At 42.6% G+C, this 18328-nt stretch overlaps 1 protein-coding gene across 1 annotated transcript in view; it reads right to left on the bottom strand.

Moving 5' to 3' along the window:
* Positions 1-1773: 1773 nt before the first annotated feature.
* The window catches only part of AAMP (angio associated migratory cell protein), a 43790-nt gene continuing 27235 nt past the window's right edge, over positions 1774-18328 (bottom strand). The window contains exons 10-12 of the mRNA XM_082262283.1: positions 17130-17220; positions 6349-6503; positions 1774-2053 (exon numbers count right to left, since the gene is read on the bottom strand). Coding sequence (XP_082118409.1) covers positions 1978-2053; positions 6349-6503; positions 17130-17220 — 322 coding nt within the window. The 3' untranslated portion in view covers positions 1774-1977. The remainder of the gene's footprint in view (positions 2054-6348; positions 6504-17129; positions 17221-18328) is intronic.

Below are 18328 nucleotides of genomic sequence, written 5' to 3'. Positions count from 1 at the left end.
AATACCTAAAATCTGACCTGTTAGTGGGCCCTGAGGACCGGAGTTGAGGACCACTGCTCTATAGCATCAGGTTTCTTCTAACTCTCCTATATTCCAGGCAATTCAGCATTTAACACTTCTGTCAGTGCTGGGGATGACTGTGCCCCCCTCCGCTGTGCACTGGTTCCTTCCTTTGACCCCCCCCTATGACGCTACAGGACTCAGTGGTAACATGGGAAGGAACCAATGCACAGTGGGAGACACGGGCATCCAATAGGGTTCATTTACTAAAGGCACAGACTGTGTACTCTGCAAGATTCTCCACAGCTTAGTAAAGGAGGTAAAGATTCACTTTGCAAAGAATACCCAATCACATGCAAGGAAAATAAAAAACAAAAAAAAAAATGCATTTTTGCTTGCACATGATTGGATGATGGCAGTCAGCATAGCTTCCCCTCATTTACTAAGCTCTGGGGCAACTGCACTTTGAAATGTGCACAGTCTATTTGCCTTTAGTAAATCCACCCCATGTGTTGAGACTCACTTGTAGTTCTAATTAGAAGCTTGTGTGACAGGGTGACAACGCAGGAGCACAACTGGGAAATAGGGACAGTGCGTAGTCACCATGCAAACGGAAGCACCAAAACAAGAGTGCACAATCTATTTGCCTTTAGTAAATAAACCTCTAAGGGTCCTTTCACACAGAACGGAGTCCATTTTGCTTAGCGGGGGATCGATCCGCCGATCCCCGCTGAGCAGGCGTATGACAGTTCCGTCTCCGCTCACTGTGCAGAGACGGAGCTGTCAGATTTCCGCTGTCCTCTATGGGGAGATTGGATGAGAACGGACCGCCTGTCTGTTCTCATCCAATCCGCCAGACGGATGGAAAATAGGGTTTCCATCCATCCGGATTTCACGGACAGGATTGGATCGGATAGCAGCAGGTGTCTGCAGGGAGATATTTCCACTTTCATCCGCTGGCCCATAGGGATGCATGGAGCATCCGATCAGGTCTGCCTGAAAAACTGACAGGCGGATCGGATCGCCCGTGTGAAAGGGGCCTAAGGGTTACATACTGAAAACATTTTCTGAGGCTGCAGCACTGGAAAAAAAAAGGGAAGTTAGTAGAAATTGTTATGGTGAGTATAGGACGTTGTAGCTGGTGAGCAAAACCAGGCAGGGTCTGTAAGAATGTGCTGGCACACCTAGACATGTATTCAAGTGACAGAGGCACTTTAAGATGTAGGGAATCGGGTTCCAGATTCTAAATCCAACAAAAAGCAAAGTGTATTTATCTATCACAGTGGAGTTGGACCTTTTGCGTTTTTCAGAGCCTAACCCATCACTAAAAGCGGATTTAGTTAAATCGAATGACAGGTACACTTTAAACAAAACACCTTAAAACATGGTCTTTAAATCGCCAATGTGCCCCCATAAAAAAACAAAAATAATAATATGCATTATGTGAAATAGTGACTAGTAACACTCCTGGTTACGTATGTAAAAAATGCCCGTTCCAGTATAGAAATAGAGATCTTTGACCTTTGCATTATATACCGTAATGCTCTGCGTTAGCTCCTGTGAAAACCAAGTCGGTTGCTCTACAGAACTACGGGACAGGAAGTCAGCCGCTTGTTTAAAGTATAGCTCCCCACTACACCACCTTGGCTTTAAGTATCCTCTGTTCTGAAAAATCACCTGAAAATACGTGGAAGTATTTATCCATGAATGTTGGTAAGGCCTCTTATACACAGGCCAGTCTATGGAAATTGTGTCATTTGGGGTCAGGTGGCTTTTAAGGAGTCAAAAAGCATCAACCTTTTTCTCCTCCCCAAGTTAGTGTGAACATGTACATGCGCATCCACATACGCCAGTCTGTATAGATTAAATTGCATCCACACATATAAGTAAAGAAGACAGCTAACAGCTCCAAGCCTTTCAGAGAGAGAGAGGCAACGATTGCCCTGTACAGTGGACGGGTGCTGATGCCACCCCAGGTTAACGGTCGGGTCTCTGCACGCAGAACACTTTTGCTTTGTGATCTCCAGATGCGGTCACCACAATGGAAGCATCCCTGAAACAAGAAAAGACAACTTTGTTAAGTACATTGAACTTAAAAAGTGAAGTAATGCTATGTCATATGGAACGTTTAGTAATTTAAATTGTGCTTAACCCATTTATCACCACCTAACTGAAGCAAAATGGCGGGCTTTAACCACCTCGACACCAGGCCAATTTTGACACGTCACATATGTAAAAATCTTCACCTAATTTTGCAAGAAACATACTTAAACACCCCAAAACATTATATATATTTTTTAGCAGAGGCCCTAGAGAATAAAACAGGCGGCGGGGGGGGGGGGGGGGGTTGCAATAATTTTTTTTTTTTATCTGCAAAAATTGCTCACTCCCACTCACATGCAACAACTTGCGGCATCCATCCCAAAAAGGTTAAATATACAGGCAAATCCCAAAAGAGAGAGAGCGGCCAAAGGAGGTGTAATGGCCATACAGGGTAAGGTTTTTATAGATGTATATGTTGCAATATCATCACTGTGGATTATGATGTTTTGTACTGCCATTAAGACACTGTCTTTTTTATTGAGGTGTTAAATAAAGATTTTTTTTATACAATTATATTGTCCCTTACCCTGTACGGTACACCTCCTTTGGCATCACAACACCCCTTTCCCCGCTTTCTGTCAAATCCCTTTTGGGATTTGCCGGTATATTTAATTTTTTTTTTTTTATCTCGCACAGTATTTGCTCAGCAGTTTTTCAAATTAAATTTTTTGGGGGGGGGGGAGGAATACACTTTCATGAATTGCATTGCACACGAACACTATACAAGACCCGGTTCACACTGGTGCAACATACGGTCAGACTTTGGGAGCACATAGTTACATAGTAGATGAGGTTGAATAAAGACAATAGTCCATCCAGTTCAACCTGTGTAGGTGTGTGTGACTGTAATCATCTCACATAGCCCTGAATGTTCTGATCCTTGAGATGTACGTCTTCGAGTCTTTTGAAAGCCACCATACTTCCCGCAGAAACCACCTCTTGTGGTAGAGAATTCCACAATCTTGTAGCCCTAACAGTAAAGAACCCCCCACGTTGCCTGAGGTTAAAACGCTTCTCCTCCAATCGCATTGTATGCCCTCTTGTCCTCATGCAATCCCTTCGACTGAACAGCTTTTTTTCTAAGCTGAGATCCCCATTGAGATATTTATAAATTGCTATCATGTCCCCCCTCAGGCGTCTCTTCTCCAGGGAGAATAAATCAAGCGATTGCAGACGCTCTTCATAATTAAGGTCCTCCAATCCCCTAATTAGTTTAGTTGCCCTTCTCTGGACTCTCTCCAGCTCCAACACATCCCTCCTGAGGACCGGCGACCAGAACTGGACAGAATACTCCAGATGCGGTCGGACCAGAGTTTTATAAAGTGGAAGGATTATAGTCTTATCTCTGGAATACATCCCTTTCTTTATGCATGCTAATAATCTGCTGGCTTTGGCAGCTGCCGCTTGACATTGCATGCTGTTGCCTAATCTATCATCAACCAAGACTCCCACAGATCCTTCTCCATTTTTGATTCCTCCAAGGGTTCCCCCTCCTAACGTGTATTGTGCTTTTATGTTTTTAGTCCCCAAGTTCAAAACCTTACCCTTCTCCACGTTAAACCTCATTTGCCATGTCGTTGCCCACTATGTTATTTTGTCCAGGTCACTCTGTAGGATATCTGCTTCATGCTGTGCAGTTATTGCCCTGCCCAATTTTGTGTCATCTGCAAAAACTGATAACGAACTACTGATCCCGTCCTCAATGCTGTTTATGAATAAATTGAACAAGGTTGGTCCCAGGACTGAGCCCTGGGGCACCCCGCTTACTACCTCAGACCAGTCTGAGTATGCGCTGTTTATTACCACCCTTTGGACACGCCCTTTTAGCCAGTTCCGTATCCAAGAGCAAACCTTGCTGTCGAAACCTGCAGACCTTATTTTATAAATTAAGCGCTTGTGGGGAACTGTATCAAACGCCTTAGCGAAATCCAAGTACACCACATCCACTGGTCTGCCCCCATCTAGCTCACCTCCTCGTAGAATGTAAAGGCCCGTACACACGTACCGATCGTCGGCATACAAACGTCGGTGGACGAAGGATCTGCCGATTGTACGCGTGTTAGTATGGTGCCTCCGACAGATGTCTGCGCACAATCCGCGGACAAAAGTCTTTCGTGCAAACATGAAAATATTTGTATGCCGACACCAGAACGGACGATTGTTCGCCTGTCAGTACACAATTCGGCCGACAGACCGCAGATTTGCAAGACTGGGCATGCTCAGAAAATAGAAAACACAGGGAAAGTTAACCATTACATGACATCACTTCTGCAGTCGGCGGACAAAATTCTTGTGCTGTCCTTGTGCTGTCTTTGCACTTTTCAGCAGACACCGACATCCCGGGGAGAAAAGAGGAACATTTGTAAGCCGACCATCGGTACGTGTGTACGGGGCTTTAGGAGATTGGTTTGACAAGAACGCCCGTGCTGATTACTGCTGATGAGGTTGTCTTTAGCAAACTCTATGATATAGTCCCTTATCATCCCCTCCAGAAGTTTACATACTATCGATGTCAGACTGACAGGCCTATAATTTCCCGTGATATGCCTCTGCCCCTTTTTGAATATCGGAATCACGTTAGCTTTCCTCCAATCCCCTTGTACATCCCCTGTCCTAATACTGTCAGCAAAGATCAGGAACAGTGGTCTAGATATAACCTTACTGAGTTCCTTGAGTACTCTCGGATGTACGCCATCCGGGCCTGGTGATTTGTTTGTGTTAATTTTATCCAGCCTTTCCCTGATTTCACCCTCTGTTAGCCATAGTGGCAAGTCCTGTGTATTACTACTAACCATACAGTCATGGTCAGTGTACCCCTCCTTTTCCTGTGTAAAGACTGACGAGAAAAAAGCATTCAGCACGGTTGCTTTTTCGGTGTCCTCTGTAACCATCCTCCCATCGTTAATTATGTGTGCAATATGCTCTGCCCTAGTTTTTTTGCTGTTGATATATTTAAAGAATTTCTTTGGGTTTTTTTTTTACTATCCTCCGCTATTTGTCTCTCAAAGTTTATTTTAGCCATCTTGATTTTGTGTTTACTTTTCTTATTTGCCTCCTTGTATTGCTCGAAAGCCGATACTGTGATTTATATTTCTTGAAGGCCATTTTTTTCCCCTAATAAGTTTTTTTTAACGCTACGGTTTAGCCAGGCAGGTTTGGCTTTGTCTCTTCTAAATTTATTTCCCATAGGAATGCACTGCAAGATGCATTTGCTTAATATGTTCCTAAAGCATTCCCATTTTTCAAGTAAAGGTTGTACACCAGTGTTTTCTCAACCTTTTTTCAGTCAAGGCACCCTTTAAAATTACCAACAGTCTCAAGGCACCCCATTATAAAATTTAAAAAAAACATTTCTAATAGTTTTACATAATGTAGCAGCATCAACACACATAGGACACCCAACATTAGAGGCAATTTATTCTTATAAAGCGAAAAAAGTTTGCACACTGGTACTAACTAGTATTCCTATGTTTCTCTTCATCAGTTAGCTAATGTGACCCCCAGTGTTGACGGAGAGGGGCAAGGAAGAATCAAACAAGGATGCCGTGCAGGTGTTCAACCCCCTTCTTATCAAAACTGATGACATCACTGGTTGTTAGGATGCCGGTGGCTGTAAAGTGGTAATAGTGCACAATAAAAACCTGTGGCTTTGTGTAATTAAAAAGGCAGGCTTCATCCATCTGCTGACTTGTATACATTTTTGGGCAATTTTTAGGCATTTTGCCAAGGCACCCCTGAAGGAACCTCAAGGCACCCTGGTTGAAAAAGGCTGTTGTAGACAGCGGACAGAAAAAAAAAAAAGGCTTGTGAAAAGGGGTCTAAAACTCCACCTGCTGGCTGGAGAGGAGACTACATATAATGTGTAATGTTTAATAGTATATATATATATATATATATACACACACACATACACACACAAATATATATATATATATATATATATATATATATATATATATATATATATATATATATATATATATATACACACACATATACACATATACACACACACACACACACACACACACATATATATATATATATATATATACATATATATATATATATATATATATATATATATATATATATATACACACACATATACATATACATACACACACACACACACATTCACTCATTCAAGGGGTGCTTGGCAGAGGTCAGATCTGCCTGGCAAACATTTTTCCTGCCAGTCTGAAATAGGCCTTTAGAATCACAAATTGTGGAACAAATACTCACTTATTAAGAGCGAAGTCAAGAATTTCCTCCGTGTGTCCGCAGTATTCGCTGATCATTTTCCCTGAGCGGGAATCCCAGAGTCTGACGGCCCCGTCCAGGCTGCATGTGTACACCACAGGAGAGCTGTCTTCCCAGAGGAGCTGTACAATCCCGGACTGGAGACAACAGACAGGAGAGAGGTCACCAATTATAGTCATCCATCATGTAGGCGCACATATATATGGCAATAAGTTAGACACTCAACAATCGAACTAATGAGCTAGTTGGACATCCTATTCCAAAACCATTGTCCTTAACCACTTGAGGCTATTTTCTGCGATATGGCACTGCGTTACTTTAACTGACAATTGCATGGTCATGCGACACTGTACCCAAATGAAACTGATGTGCTGTTAGATAACCACTGCATGGTTTATTTTTTGCGCTAAACAAAAAAAGATCGACAGATAAAAAAGAAAAAATAATAATAATAATTTTTACTTTCTGCTATAAAACATATCAAACAAAAAATTAAAAAGAAAATGTAATAAATCAACAAAGGGAAAAAGAGGGGAGTTTTGGGACTTTGTATGAGGCTCATATAATAATGTGCCTCCATCCCTAATTATATAACACAAACACAACAAAAATTGGTTTGTGACTGTGTGAGGCATGTGACCAACCATGGATGTGTACCATATATACCATATAAACATAGTATATAACACATACTAGATAGGAAAAGTTAAGTATATGATAAAACCAATTTATAATTTATTGATTGCAACAAATGGTAACAATTAAGTATCCTAGATGTATTACATATAACAATGGTACAATCAAACCATAAATTACTAAAAAAGATGCAAAGCAGGTAAACAGACATTACTATATCCATGATAGTAACGTTATTAATTCGGCCTAAGTACCAAGAGTGTGCCAAGAACGGGGCCTTACATGGATCGTTCATTACTTACAATTAAAATCAGGATATTACCGATTGCGGTAGGGGGTGGAGGGTATGCCAGCATAATACATCTAGGATACATAATTGTTACCATTTGTTGTGATCAATAAATGATACAATTGGTTTTATCTTATACTTACTTTTTCCTATCTAGTATGTGTTATATACTATGTTTATATGGTACACATCCATGGTTGGTCACACGCCTCACACAAAGTCCCAAACCCATTTTTGTAGTGTTTAATAAGTCAACATACAAGGACATACTCGGAGATAGCTGTGGCGATCTTGCCCAGAAGTGGGAGTGGGTAGCTGTCAAGACCAGGTACCCGCTCCCCCCCCCCCCCCCCAAAAAAAAAAAGTGACAGAACAAGCGGAGTGTCTTTTTGGGTGGAGCTCCACTTTAAGGTCGCTAACTTTGCTAGAACATTTTTTCCCCTCTAGTGCCAATTGCATAATCACATGCCGAAGAACTGGACATGCGCTCTCTCTGATTGGCCAGACCTGGGTTACCTTCCCAAAAGCCCCTGTGGATGAGAACATGTGATCCTGTCACCAGCACTCAAGAATTCCATTGGACAGCCAAGTATGTCTGACCTGACTGTGTGGGCCAACTCATGGAGAAGAACATCTACAACCCATCTATGGACCCATCCTCTGTTCACCTGATATGCATGAAGGGGCAGGTAAAATATAAGCAGGATGGGGCCACTATGTTGTGGCTTAGGCCTCATTCAAATTAGATTTTTTCCCAGTGCATTCCTGCAGCAGGTGAATGTAGATAGTTGCAGCCACTCTGTGCAAAGCAATGGCCGATCACATCTGCAACTATCCCCAGGTGTTCAATGGACTTGCACATGGAACGATTACTTGTGGTTAGGGACAGAGGATTTCCCCTGGAGACAAACAGCTTGTGTCCAAAGGCAATCTTCGTTCCCTAATGGCAGGTAACCACTCTCTGCATGAGTGTAATGGCAGGTAACCACTCAATTACAGTGCCTTGCGAAAGTATTCGGCCCCCTTGAACTTTGCGACCTTTTGCCACATTTCAGGCTTCAAACATAAAGATATAAAACTGTAATTTTTTGTGAAGAATCAACAACAAGTGGGACACAATCATGAAGTGGAACGAAATTTATTGGATATTTCAAACTTTTTTAACAAATAAAAAACTGAAAAATTGGGCGTGCAAAATTATTCAGCCCCTTTACTTTCAGTGCAGCAAACTCTCTCCAGAAGTTCAGTGAGGATCTCTGAATGATCCAATGTTGACCTAAATGACTAATGATGATAAATAGAATCCACCTGTGTGTAATCAAGTCTCTGTATAAATGCACCTGCACTGTGATAGTCTCAGAGGTCCGTTTACAGCGCAGAGAGCATCATGAAGAACAAGGAACACACCAGGCAGGTCCGAGATACTGTTGTGGAGAAGTTTAAAGCCGGATTTGGATACAAAAAGATTTCCCAAGCTTTAAACATCCCAAGGAGCACTGTGCAAGCGATAATATTGAAATGGAAGGAGTATCAGACCACTGCAAATCTACGAAGACCTGGCCGTCCCTCTAAACTTTCAGCTCATACAAGGAGAAGACTAAAGACTAAATGTGGCAAAAGGTCGCAAAGTTCAAGGGGGCCGAATACTTTCGCAAGGCACTGTACATCTGAACACCTGCAAACAGTTGCAGGAGCTGTCAACCTGTCATTGCTTTGTGCAGGCCACAGCTATCTGCATTCACCTGTGGTTCCAGTCTCCGGAATACACTGCATTCTTGCCATAGCTATGACAAATTTCCAGTGTGAATGAGGCCATAGGGCATAGAGCAGGGAAGGGTCGAGACCGCTGTCTTTTTTTTTTTTCTCCGTCTTTGCCCAATTGAAAAGATTTACCTTCACTTCCTGTTCTGTGACACAGAAGCAAGAGAGCACTGGCATCCCTCCAGCTGTTGCGGAACTACAAGTCCCATCATGCCTCTGTCTGTGGTAGTCATGCTTGTAACTGTCAGCCTTGCAAAGCCTCATAGCAATTGTAGTTACGCAACAGCTGGAGGGCCACCAGTTTGACACCTGTGACCTAGACAGTTCTCAATGCTACTAGGCTTCTCATTGGAAAGTTTCCCCATTTCTGTTCGGGAGACAATTTAAAGTGATTGTAAACCCTTCCATATACCCTGTGAAGTAACTAGACTTAGGTGATACACAGAGATAGAACAAATCCTCCTACACATGTTGTACCCATTTATCTGCAGTCTTCTCCACATCTGTTCAAAACGCAGAATTTATAAAGCTTGTCTGAGCTGTCAAAAAAAGGCAGCGGAGAGCAGACGTTACACACTGCAGAGCTCAGTGAGGAGAGCTCTGAGAGCTGGTTGGAGGGAAGAGAAACACCCTGCTTCACACAACATACAATAACAGAGCTGAGGCTGTCAATCACAGGCTGTATGCTGGAGATCCCTCCCCGTCTCTATTTTTCTCTTGGTATCAGGAACACTTGTCAGAAGTGACTCATGCTGATAGCAGAGGAAGGAGGCAGCAGACAGAAATGACACCTCAGCTCCTGAGTTTGCTTTTGATCCATTTCAACAGTGCTTTTTGCTGTGCATTTTTGTATTTACGTGATTTTTTTTTTTTTCTTTGCCAATTGGTTGTTAGGCAGATTAAAGTGGAGTTCCGTGGAGTTCCACCCCCCAAAAAATTTAAAGTCAGCATCTACACATACTGTAGCTGCTGACTTTTAATATTAGGACACTTACCTGTCCTGGACGCAGCCGCCGCCACTGCCGGTAAGGGAACCTGGCAGTGAAGCCTTGTGGCGTCACAGATGGGTCCCGACTGAGCATGCGCGAAGCGTGCTGCGCATTCGGATTGGCTTGGCGGCGGGGGAAGGAGGAGGGGGCCAAACTTCTGGAAGTGGGAAAGGGTACCTGTCAAAAACAGATACTGGTTCTCCCCCCCCCTCCCCCCTGAAAGGTGCCAAATGTGGCACCGGAGGGTGGGAGGAAACAAATGAGCGGAAGTTCCACTTTTGGGTGGAACTTCGCTTTAAAACACGCAAAATTGCAGCAAAAACTTTTCTGCAGCTTCTCCATTGAAGTCTATTGAATCAAAAAAAATTACCGTTTTGCGTTTAAAAAGTCCCTGATCCTTTCCAAAAATGCAGAGGTTGAAAAAAGCATAGATGTGAACGTGTCCCATAGGAAGCAAGGTTAAATGGACTGAATTGAGTTTCTGCAAAAAGCACCAATAAATGCAAAGGTGTGAAAGGGGCATTGGTGCTCTTAATTAACACAAATACACACCATAGAGGGATATGCTTTGTTCATATTTCATGTCTGAGGTTTACAACCACTTTCACTTGCTTTTCTTATCACTTTCAGTCCCAGCAACAAAAAGGTCCCCCCAAGACAAAAATCGGGTAAATCTGCCCAGCAGGGACATAGATATTAAATAGGAAACCTGACAGGGACTCTCACCTGTCTATCCAAAACTAAAATTAAATGAATTTCCATTACAAATGAAGGATACATCGATGACACATCTTTATCACACTTCTCTATGCCTATTTGACTTTTAAATTTACTTTGAAACAATACCATCATCTAGGAGTACATTTGGTTAGCTGGGGAACTGTGTTTTATAGGTTTGTACATCATAAAACAACAAAAGAAAAAACATTTAACAATGTACCACATGGAGCATAAAAACAAGTTCATAGAATACAGGACTATGGAAATCTGGACTCATCACCGTCAGGATGGATTAAATCATAAAATACGAAGTCTTGCAAATCGGAGGTCAGCATTGTTCTCTTGAAAGTTAAAAGGAAAAAAACGTACACTACCGTTTAAATAGTTTGGGGTCACTTAGAAATGTCCTTTTTTTTTTTTTTTTAAAGGAAAGCACTGTTTTTTTTTCAATGAAGAGAACAATAAATTAATCAGAAATACAGTCTAGACATTGTTAATGTGGCAAGTGACTATCCTTGTTGGAAGCGGCTGATTTTTAATGAAATATCTACATAGGTTTGCAGAGACCAATTTCCAGCAACCATCACTCCTGTGTTCTAATGGTACGTTGTGTTAGCCAACCGTGTTAAAAGGCCAATTGAGGATTACAAAACCCTTGTGCAATTATGTTAGCACAGCTGAAAACTGTTGTGCTTATTAGAGAAGCTATAAGGCTCCTTTCACACAGTGTGTCCGTCAAACGGACTCCGCTTTACTCAGCGGGGGATCGATCAGCCGATCCCCCGCTGAGCAGGAGAATGACAGCTGTTCTCCGCGCTGTGTGTGGAGACACAGCTGTCACAGCCCCATAGTTCTCTATGGTAGAATCTGATGGGAACGGACCATCGGTCCGTTCTCATCCGATCCCATCCGCTGGACGGATGGAAAATAGGGTTTTCATCCGTCCAGATTAGACGGATCGGATTGGGTGTCAGAGGACATGTCTCCGCTGACATACGATGCCCCGTAGAGATGCATGGGGGGACCGTTCAGATCCGCCAAAAAAAAGGACAGGCGGATCTGAACGGTCCGCCTGTGTGAAAGAGCCCTAAAACTGGCCTTCCTTTAAGCTAGTTGAGTATCTGGAGCATCAGCATATGTGGGTTCAATTATACTCTCAAAATGGCCAGAAAAACAGAACTTTCTTCTAAAACTCGGCAGTCTATTCTTGTTCAGAGAAATGAAGGCGATTCCATGCGAGAAATTGCCAAGACACTGAAGATTTCCTACAACGGTGTGTACTACTCCCTTCAGAGAACAGCACAAACGGGCTCTAACCAGAATAGAAAGAGAAGTGGGAGGGCCCGGTGCACAACTAAGCAAGAGGACAAGTACATTAGAGTCTCTAAATTGAGAAATAAGACGCCTCACAGGTCCTCAACCGGCAGCTTCATTAAAATGGTACCCGCAAAACGCCAGTCTCAACGTCCACCGTGAAGAGGCGACTCCGGGATGCTGGCCTACTACGCAGAGTGGCAAAGAAAAGCCATATCTGAGACTGGCCAATAAAAAGAGAAGATTAAGATGGGCAAAAGAACACAGACATTGGACAGAGGAAGATTGGAAAACAGTGTTATGGACAGACAAATCTATGTTTGAGGTGTTTGGATCACACAGAAGATTTGTGAGAGGCAGAACAAGTGAACAGATGCTGGAGGAGTGCCTGACGCCATCTGTCAAGCATGGTGAAGGTAATGTGATGGTCTGGGGCTGCTTTGGTGCTGGTAAAGTGGGAGATTTGTACAAGGTAAAATAGATTTTGAATAAGGAAGGCTATCACTCCATTTTGCAACGCCATGCCATACCCTGTGGACAGCGCTTGATTGGAGTCAATTTCCTCCTACAACAGGACAAAGACCCAAAGCACTCCTCCAAACTATGAAAGAACTATTTAGGAAAGAAGCAGTCAGCTGGTATTCTGTCTGTAATGGAGTAGCCAGTGTAGTCACCAGATCTCAACCCTATTGAGCTGTTGTGGGAGCAGCTTGAGCATATGGTATATAAGAAGTGCCCATCAAACCAATCCAACTTACGGGAGGGGCTTCAGGAAGCATGGGGTGAAATTTCTTCAGATTACCCCAACAAATTGACAGCTAGAATGCCAAAGGTCGCAAGGCTGTAATTGCTTTCATCTAAGAATTCTCCATTTGCAGCAAAGTTTGAAGGACAAAATTATTATTTCAAATAAAAATCATTATTTCGAACCTCCTCAATGTCTTGATTATATTTTCTATTCATTTTGCAACTCATTTGATGAATAAAAGTGTGAGTTTTCATGGAAAACATGAAATTGTCTGGGTGGCCCCAAACTTTTGAATGGTAGTGTATAGAAAAAAAAAAAATAAAAAAACACACGGGAGAGTGGTAGATCTGGAAAATGTGGGATTAAATAATTGATAGAATGTGAAGGAGGATGGAGCACAAAAGACAGAGGAGGATGGAGTGTGAGTCAGCAGAATAAATATGAACACACAGGACACAAGACGACGGTCCAGAATGGTTTATAAATTGAAAAGGAGCTGGGCTGACATATACAGAGGACAGGTGTGTCTCAGTCCTGAAAAATATTGTGTAAAAACAAATGACTATGGCCCAAGGGACTTTAAAGAGAAAACCCTCCAAAATTAAATATAAAATTACATAAATTTTGGTCTACAAAAAGGATAAAAAAAAAATAAAAAAGACAATGCAAAATATTACATATAACAAACATGGTGCTTGATTGGGAATATTGCACATAACCAGTATATATGGAAATACTTAATGGTCAGTTTGAACATCCAACAGTGTCGATCATTTTGTGCTTGCTGAAATCGACGCATTTCGCAAAGACAATTTTCGCTTCCTCAGGAGAAAGAGCACAAGAAATCTTAAAATGTAGCAGTAACTCGTAGTTCAAAAAAGACACTAAAGCCTCGTTTCCACTGAGCAGAACGATTCGGGTCAGTACAGTTTGGAAGGGTTAGGTCCGGTCTATTCAGGTGAGCGTTTCCACTGCAAGTCGGGCCACCAGGGACCATGCGGGGTTTACACCAAATGAGGTGTTTGTTTTGCTCTTTCATTTGACGTGAGCATTGAAGTCTTTCTGTCCGCCAATCAGTGGAATCTATTGTGTGACGCCAGTAGCTCCGCCCTAACCGTACCATACCATTTCCTATGGCCCTACATCTGAAGCAGGACCAGGAATGGTGTGGTTTGGTTCGGTTGTATGGGCCACTTTCATAATGGAAACACTCAAATTAGCGTACCGTACCGAACGGACCCGATCCGCTCAGTGGAAACGAGGCATTAGAGGTCCACTTGTAGGACAACACTCTCCATAATTATCCACAAATCCAAATTCAATCAAGGTATATATAAAAAAGGAAATAAAAAAAAAGGCTATAATCCTCCCCAAAGAAAAATGTGTGCCATTCAGTCTCACTGGGAGTTGGGGGGGGGGGGGGGGGAGGGATATCCGGCCCATAAGGCACATAGACCAGCAACTTTCAAAGGCCAGAGAAGACAAATGGCCTTGACCCCATTAAGGTGTGACAGCATCCAGTGTAACTACTAAAGTAGTGAGGAGTTGATGTTTAAACTGACCATTAAGCATTTCCATATATACTGGTTATGTGCAATATTCTCAATCAAGCACCATGTTTGTTATCGGTAATATTTTTTCAATCCTTTTGTAGAACATTTATGTAATTTTATATATATTTTTTGTGTGGTTGTCTCTTTAAAGTCCCTTAGGCCATATTAGTTTGGTTTATAAATTATGTAGAATATGTAAACCAAGATCTGATAACAAAGTCAGTTCCTTTTTCCTATTTAAATGAGATCTTATCTCCTGCCATCAAGATACCGCATCATTATAATGAGCAATGGTTGTAAACATTCCGTTTTAAAGCAGAACTCGACATTTATTTTAATCATTGGTCCAGCTTGGTTACATCTAAGGTTTCATTCACATGGGAGTTCAAAAGCGTACATCTATGTGAAGGGCCATGTTTGCTTGCATGGGATGCAGAGCAGTGTTAATTTGGTTGACTAAAACGTTTTCGTCGACTAAATTAACACACCTTTAGTCGACTAAAATACGACTAAAACTAAAACAATTCAGATGACTAAAATACAATTAAAACTAAAATAGCATTTTAGTCAAAAGACTATAACTAAAACTAAATCGAAATTTGCTGCCAAAATTAACACTGGTGCATGCTCAAAGCTTAATACCATAAATAATAACATGTTAGATTTTTCACTCCAGGACCAGCAGTAGTATATAATGAGTTTGGAAATTGTAGAGAAATGCTTAAATAATGCATTACAAATTACAATTGAACTACACCCATTCGATTATAGACGACTAAAATGAGTTAGAGTCGACTAAAATGTACTGGAGTTTTAGTCGACTAAATACGACTAAAACTAAAACACTTGCAGAAGACTAAAATGGGACTAAAACTAAAATGCCATTTTAGTCCTAAGACTAAAACTAAATTGAAATTTGCTGCCAAAATTAACACTGATGCATAGGTGTTCAGTGCATCTGCATGCAGGCAGTCCTATTCATGTCTGATGGGAGCAGCGGCTGTTATGTATATGAGTGGGTGTGGGTCCCAGAATGCAGACAGCGTGAGCTAGTGGAAACGCACCCACATGGATGTCAAATAGAGAGCAGCAGCTGTGTCCATGCAGCCGCTGCTCCCAATAAAAAAAAAAAAAAAAAACTGTAAGCAAACACTGCCCTTCCCATGGATGTACTCTCAAAGCGGTAGTAAACGTGCGGCTGCTGGGGAAAAAAAAAAAAAAAATTCCCTGCAAAGCAATGCCATAATGTGCTAGTATGCATCGCATGTTAGCACATTATGAGAAACGTACCTTCCAATGAAGCCCTCCAGCACCGCAATGTCATTGCTGAGAGGGCTGACATCTTCCCCCATCTTCCTTCCGGGTTCGTGGCCCCAGCTAGGAGTGGCCAGGGGCCCGTGGGAGCCACCGTTTATGGCATTGGCTCTGATGGTCCAGCACTGTAAGCCTGTGATGTCACCGGCTGCAGCCACTCTGAATATCTCCTCAACTGTGCAAATTTAGGAGATATTTACAGTACCTACAGGTAAGCCTCATTACAGTGCGAGCATAACAAGCCTGCTTTACTACATATACAGACTGATTTCACAGTTGTGGGTTTAGTAACACTTTAAGGCTGGCCATACATACCAGTCTTTTTTTTTCTTCAACCAGCCAAAAAGAAAAAAAAATAGATTTACCCATTCACAAATAGGAGGTGGAAGGAAGAATCCTCCCAGCTTTGCCATTATATTCTGACAGCTGGCTGATCAACAAAGGTTTTTCAACAGTCCCCATCAACAGAAGTGGATTGTTAGGTCAACTTCTGTAAAACAGGAACTGCCCTAAAGGAATTGAAATTCGGATGGTCCCTACTGAACCAGCAAAATTTCCAACCATTCATGGGCAACTTAATGGTCCAAATAAGAAAAACTATCCCACAGTTCAGCATTAAAGTGCTTCCCTTTCGATCAACTGCAGCTGTAAGGTTCCTGGGATGGTTTGGATGAAGCTGATGGACCCATGTAACTATGTGAAGAAAAAAAACCTTTTGGTAGCATCAAAGCTTGTATACCCGCCCCCTCCCACAAATACCCATTTGCCACTGAAGCAGTCCATCATAGTGAATGTCCAATAGGAATGTATGGAAGATGGGAGGAATATACAGGCTACCAATGAGGATCTGAGTTGTGGTTAGAGGAAAAAAATAAAAATTTTTCTTCTTTTTTTCCCCCTGCAAAGTAAATGCATAATGTGCTAGCATGCATCGCATACTAGCACATTATGTGACACTTACCTGCAATGAAGCCCGCGTTGTCCCTGCTGGCGGCTGCATCCATCTTCACCCGTCTTCCTTCCAGGTCTGCGGACTCTGGCTGTATTACTGGCCGGAGCAGCGTGACATCACTCCCATGCATGCGCACGGGAGCCGCCAGTCACGCACAGGGCTCTGAAGAAACGACATGGGTGGCAGTTTCATCAGAGCGCATGCGCCGATGATATCATCGGCTGCATGCACTGTAAATATCTCCTAAACGGTGCAAGTTTAGGAGATATTTACAGCACCTATAGGTAAGCCTCAATATAGGCTTACCTATAGGTAAAGGTCATTAAAGTGGGTTTACAAATCACTTTAAAAAGTTTTGCTTGATTTTGAATTTAGACTAACCCCCCCCCCCCCCCCCCTTCTGGAATCCCCAGCTCTTTATAATATGAACACCTTATGTCTGTCATTCAATACAAAGTACAATATGGCGGATATTCAGCTCACGTACCTCATGCTGGCACCGGTGTCTCAAGGCCTGTGTTGAAATATCATAAATTGCCAAAGTTCCATCCAGGTAACCCACTGCTGCTAGAGGCAGCCTAGAAGAAAAAATAAATATATAATAATAATAATAATAATAATAATAATAATAATAATAATGTATATTTTTTTACTTTCTGCTATAAAAAAAATAGAGAAAAAAAAAAAAAAAATCTAAAATTTCTTCATCAACTTAGGCCAATATGTAATCTGCTCCATATTTATGGTAACAAAAAGCCCCAATAAGCGTATATTGATTGGTTTGCGTAAAGGTTATGGTGTCTACAAAAACCTATGGGATATTTATTTATTGTTTAACTAGTAATGATGGCAATCAGCGACTTATAGCGGGACTGGAATATAGTGGCTGACATACTGACACAACTTTGGGGAACAGTGACACTAATACAGTGATCAGTGCTAAAATATAATCTGTCACTGTACTAATGACACTGGCAGGGAAGAGGTGAACATCAGGGGCAATCAAAGGATTAACTGTGTACCTAAACAGTGTTTGTGTGAACTGTATAGGGGGCTTTTACTAGGGGGGAGAGAAGGAATTTATTCCCCGCTTTGCAAGGACACAAACTTCATCCATTCCCCTGTCAGAACGGTAGGCAGACTGCAGTTCTGTGTCTCTGCCGACAGAGTACCCGGTATCCGCCAATCGACTTCTTCTGTGTGCAATCACAGTGGAAGCCAGCCTGACCATTATTAATGCCCCCTACCCGGAAGTCAGTGCTGTATTTTGGCCTAGGCCAACAAGGCCCAGGCCTAGGGAGGCACTTTGCAGGGGGGCAGCAAAAAAGCCACCCCCCCTCCACCCGAGACTCTATTGGCCACTAGAGCCGCCTCTCTCATTCCCCCCTCTCTCTCGCCCCCCCCGCTCTCACCCCCCCTCTCTCACCACTTCTCTCTCTCAACCCCCCCCCTCTCTCTCTCTCTCTCTCTCAACCCCCCCCTCTCTCTCTCTCTCTCTCTCTCAACCCCCCCCCTCTCTCTCTCAACCCCCCCTCTCTCTCTCAACCCCCCCCTCTCTCTCTCTCTCAACCCCCCCCCTCTCTCTCTCTCTCAACCCCCCCCCTCTCTCTCTCTCTCAACCCCCCCCTCTCTCTCTCTCTCAACCCCCCCTCTCTCTCAACCCCCCCCTCTCTCTCTCTCTCAACC

This window comes from Pelophylax lessonae, assembly GCF_965119305.1.
Source record: "Pelophylax lessonae genome assembly, chromosome: 6".
Lineage (NCBI taxonomy): Eukaryota > Metazoa > Chordata > Amphibia > Anura > Ranidae > Pelophylax > Pelophylax lessonae.
Note: the sequence above shows the minus strand (reverse complement) of the source record. Positions and strands in the feature narration are given on the sequence as shown.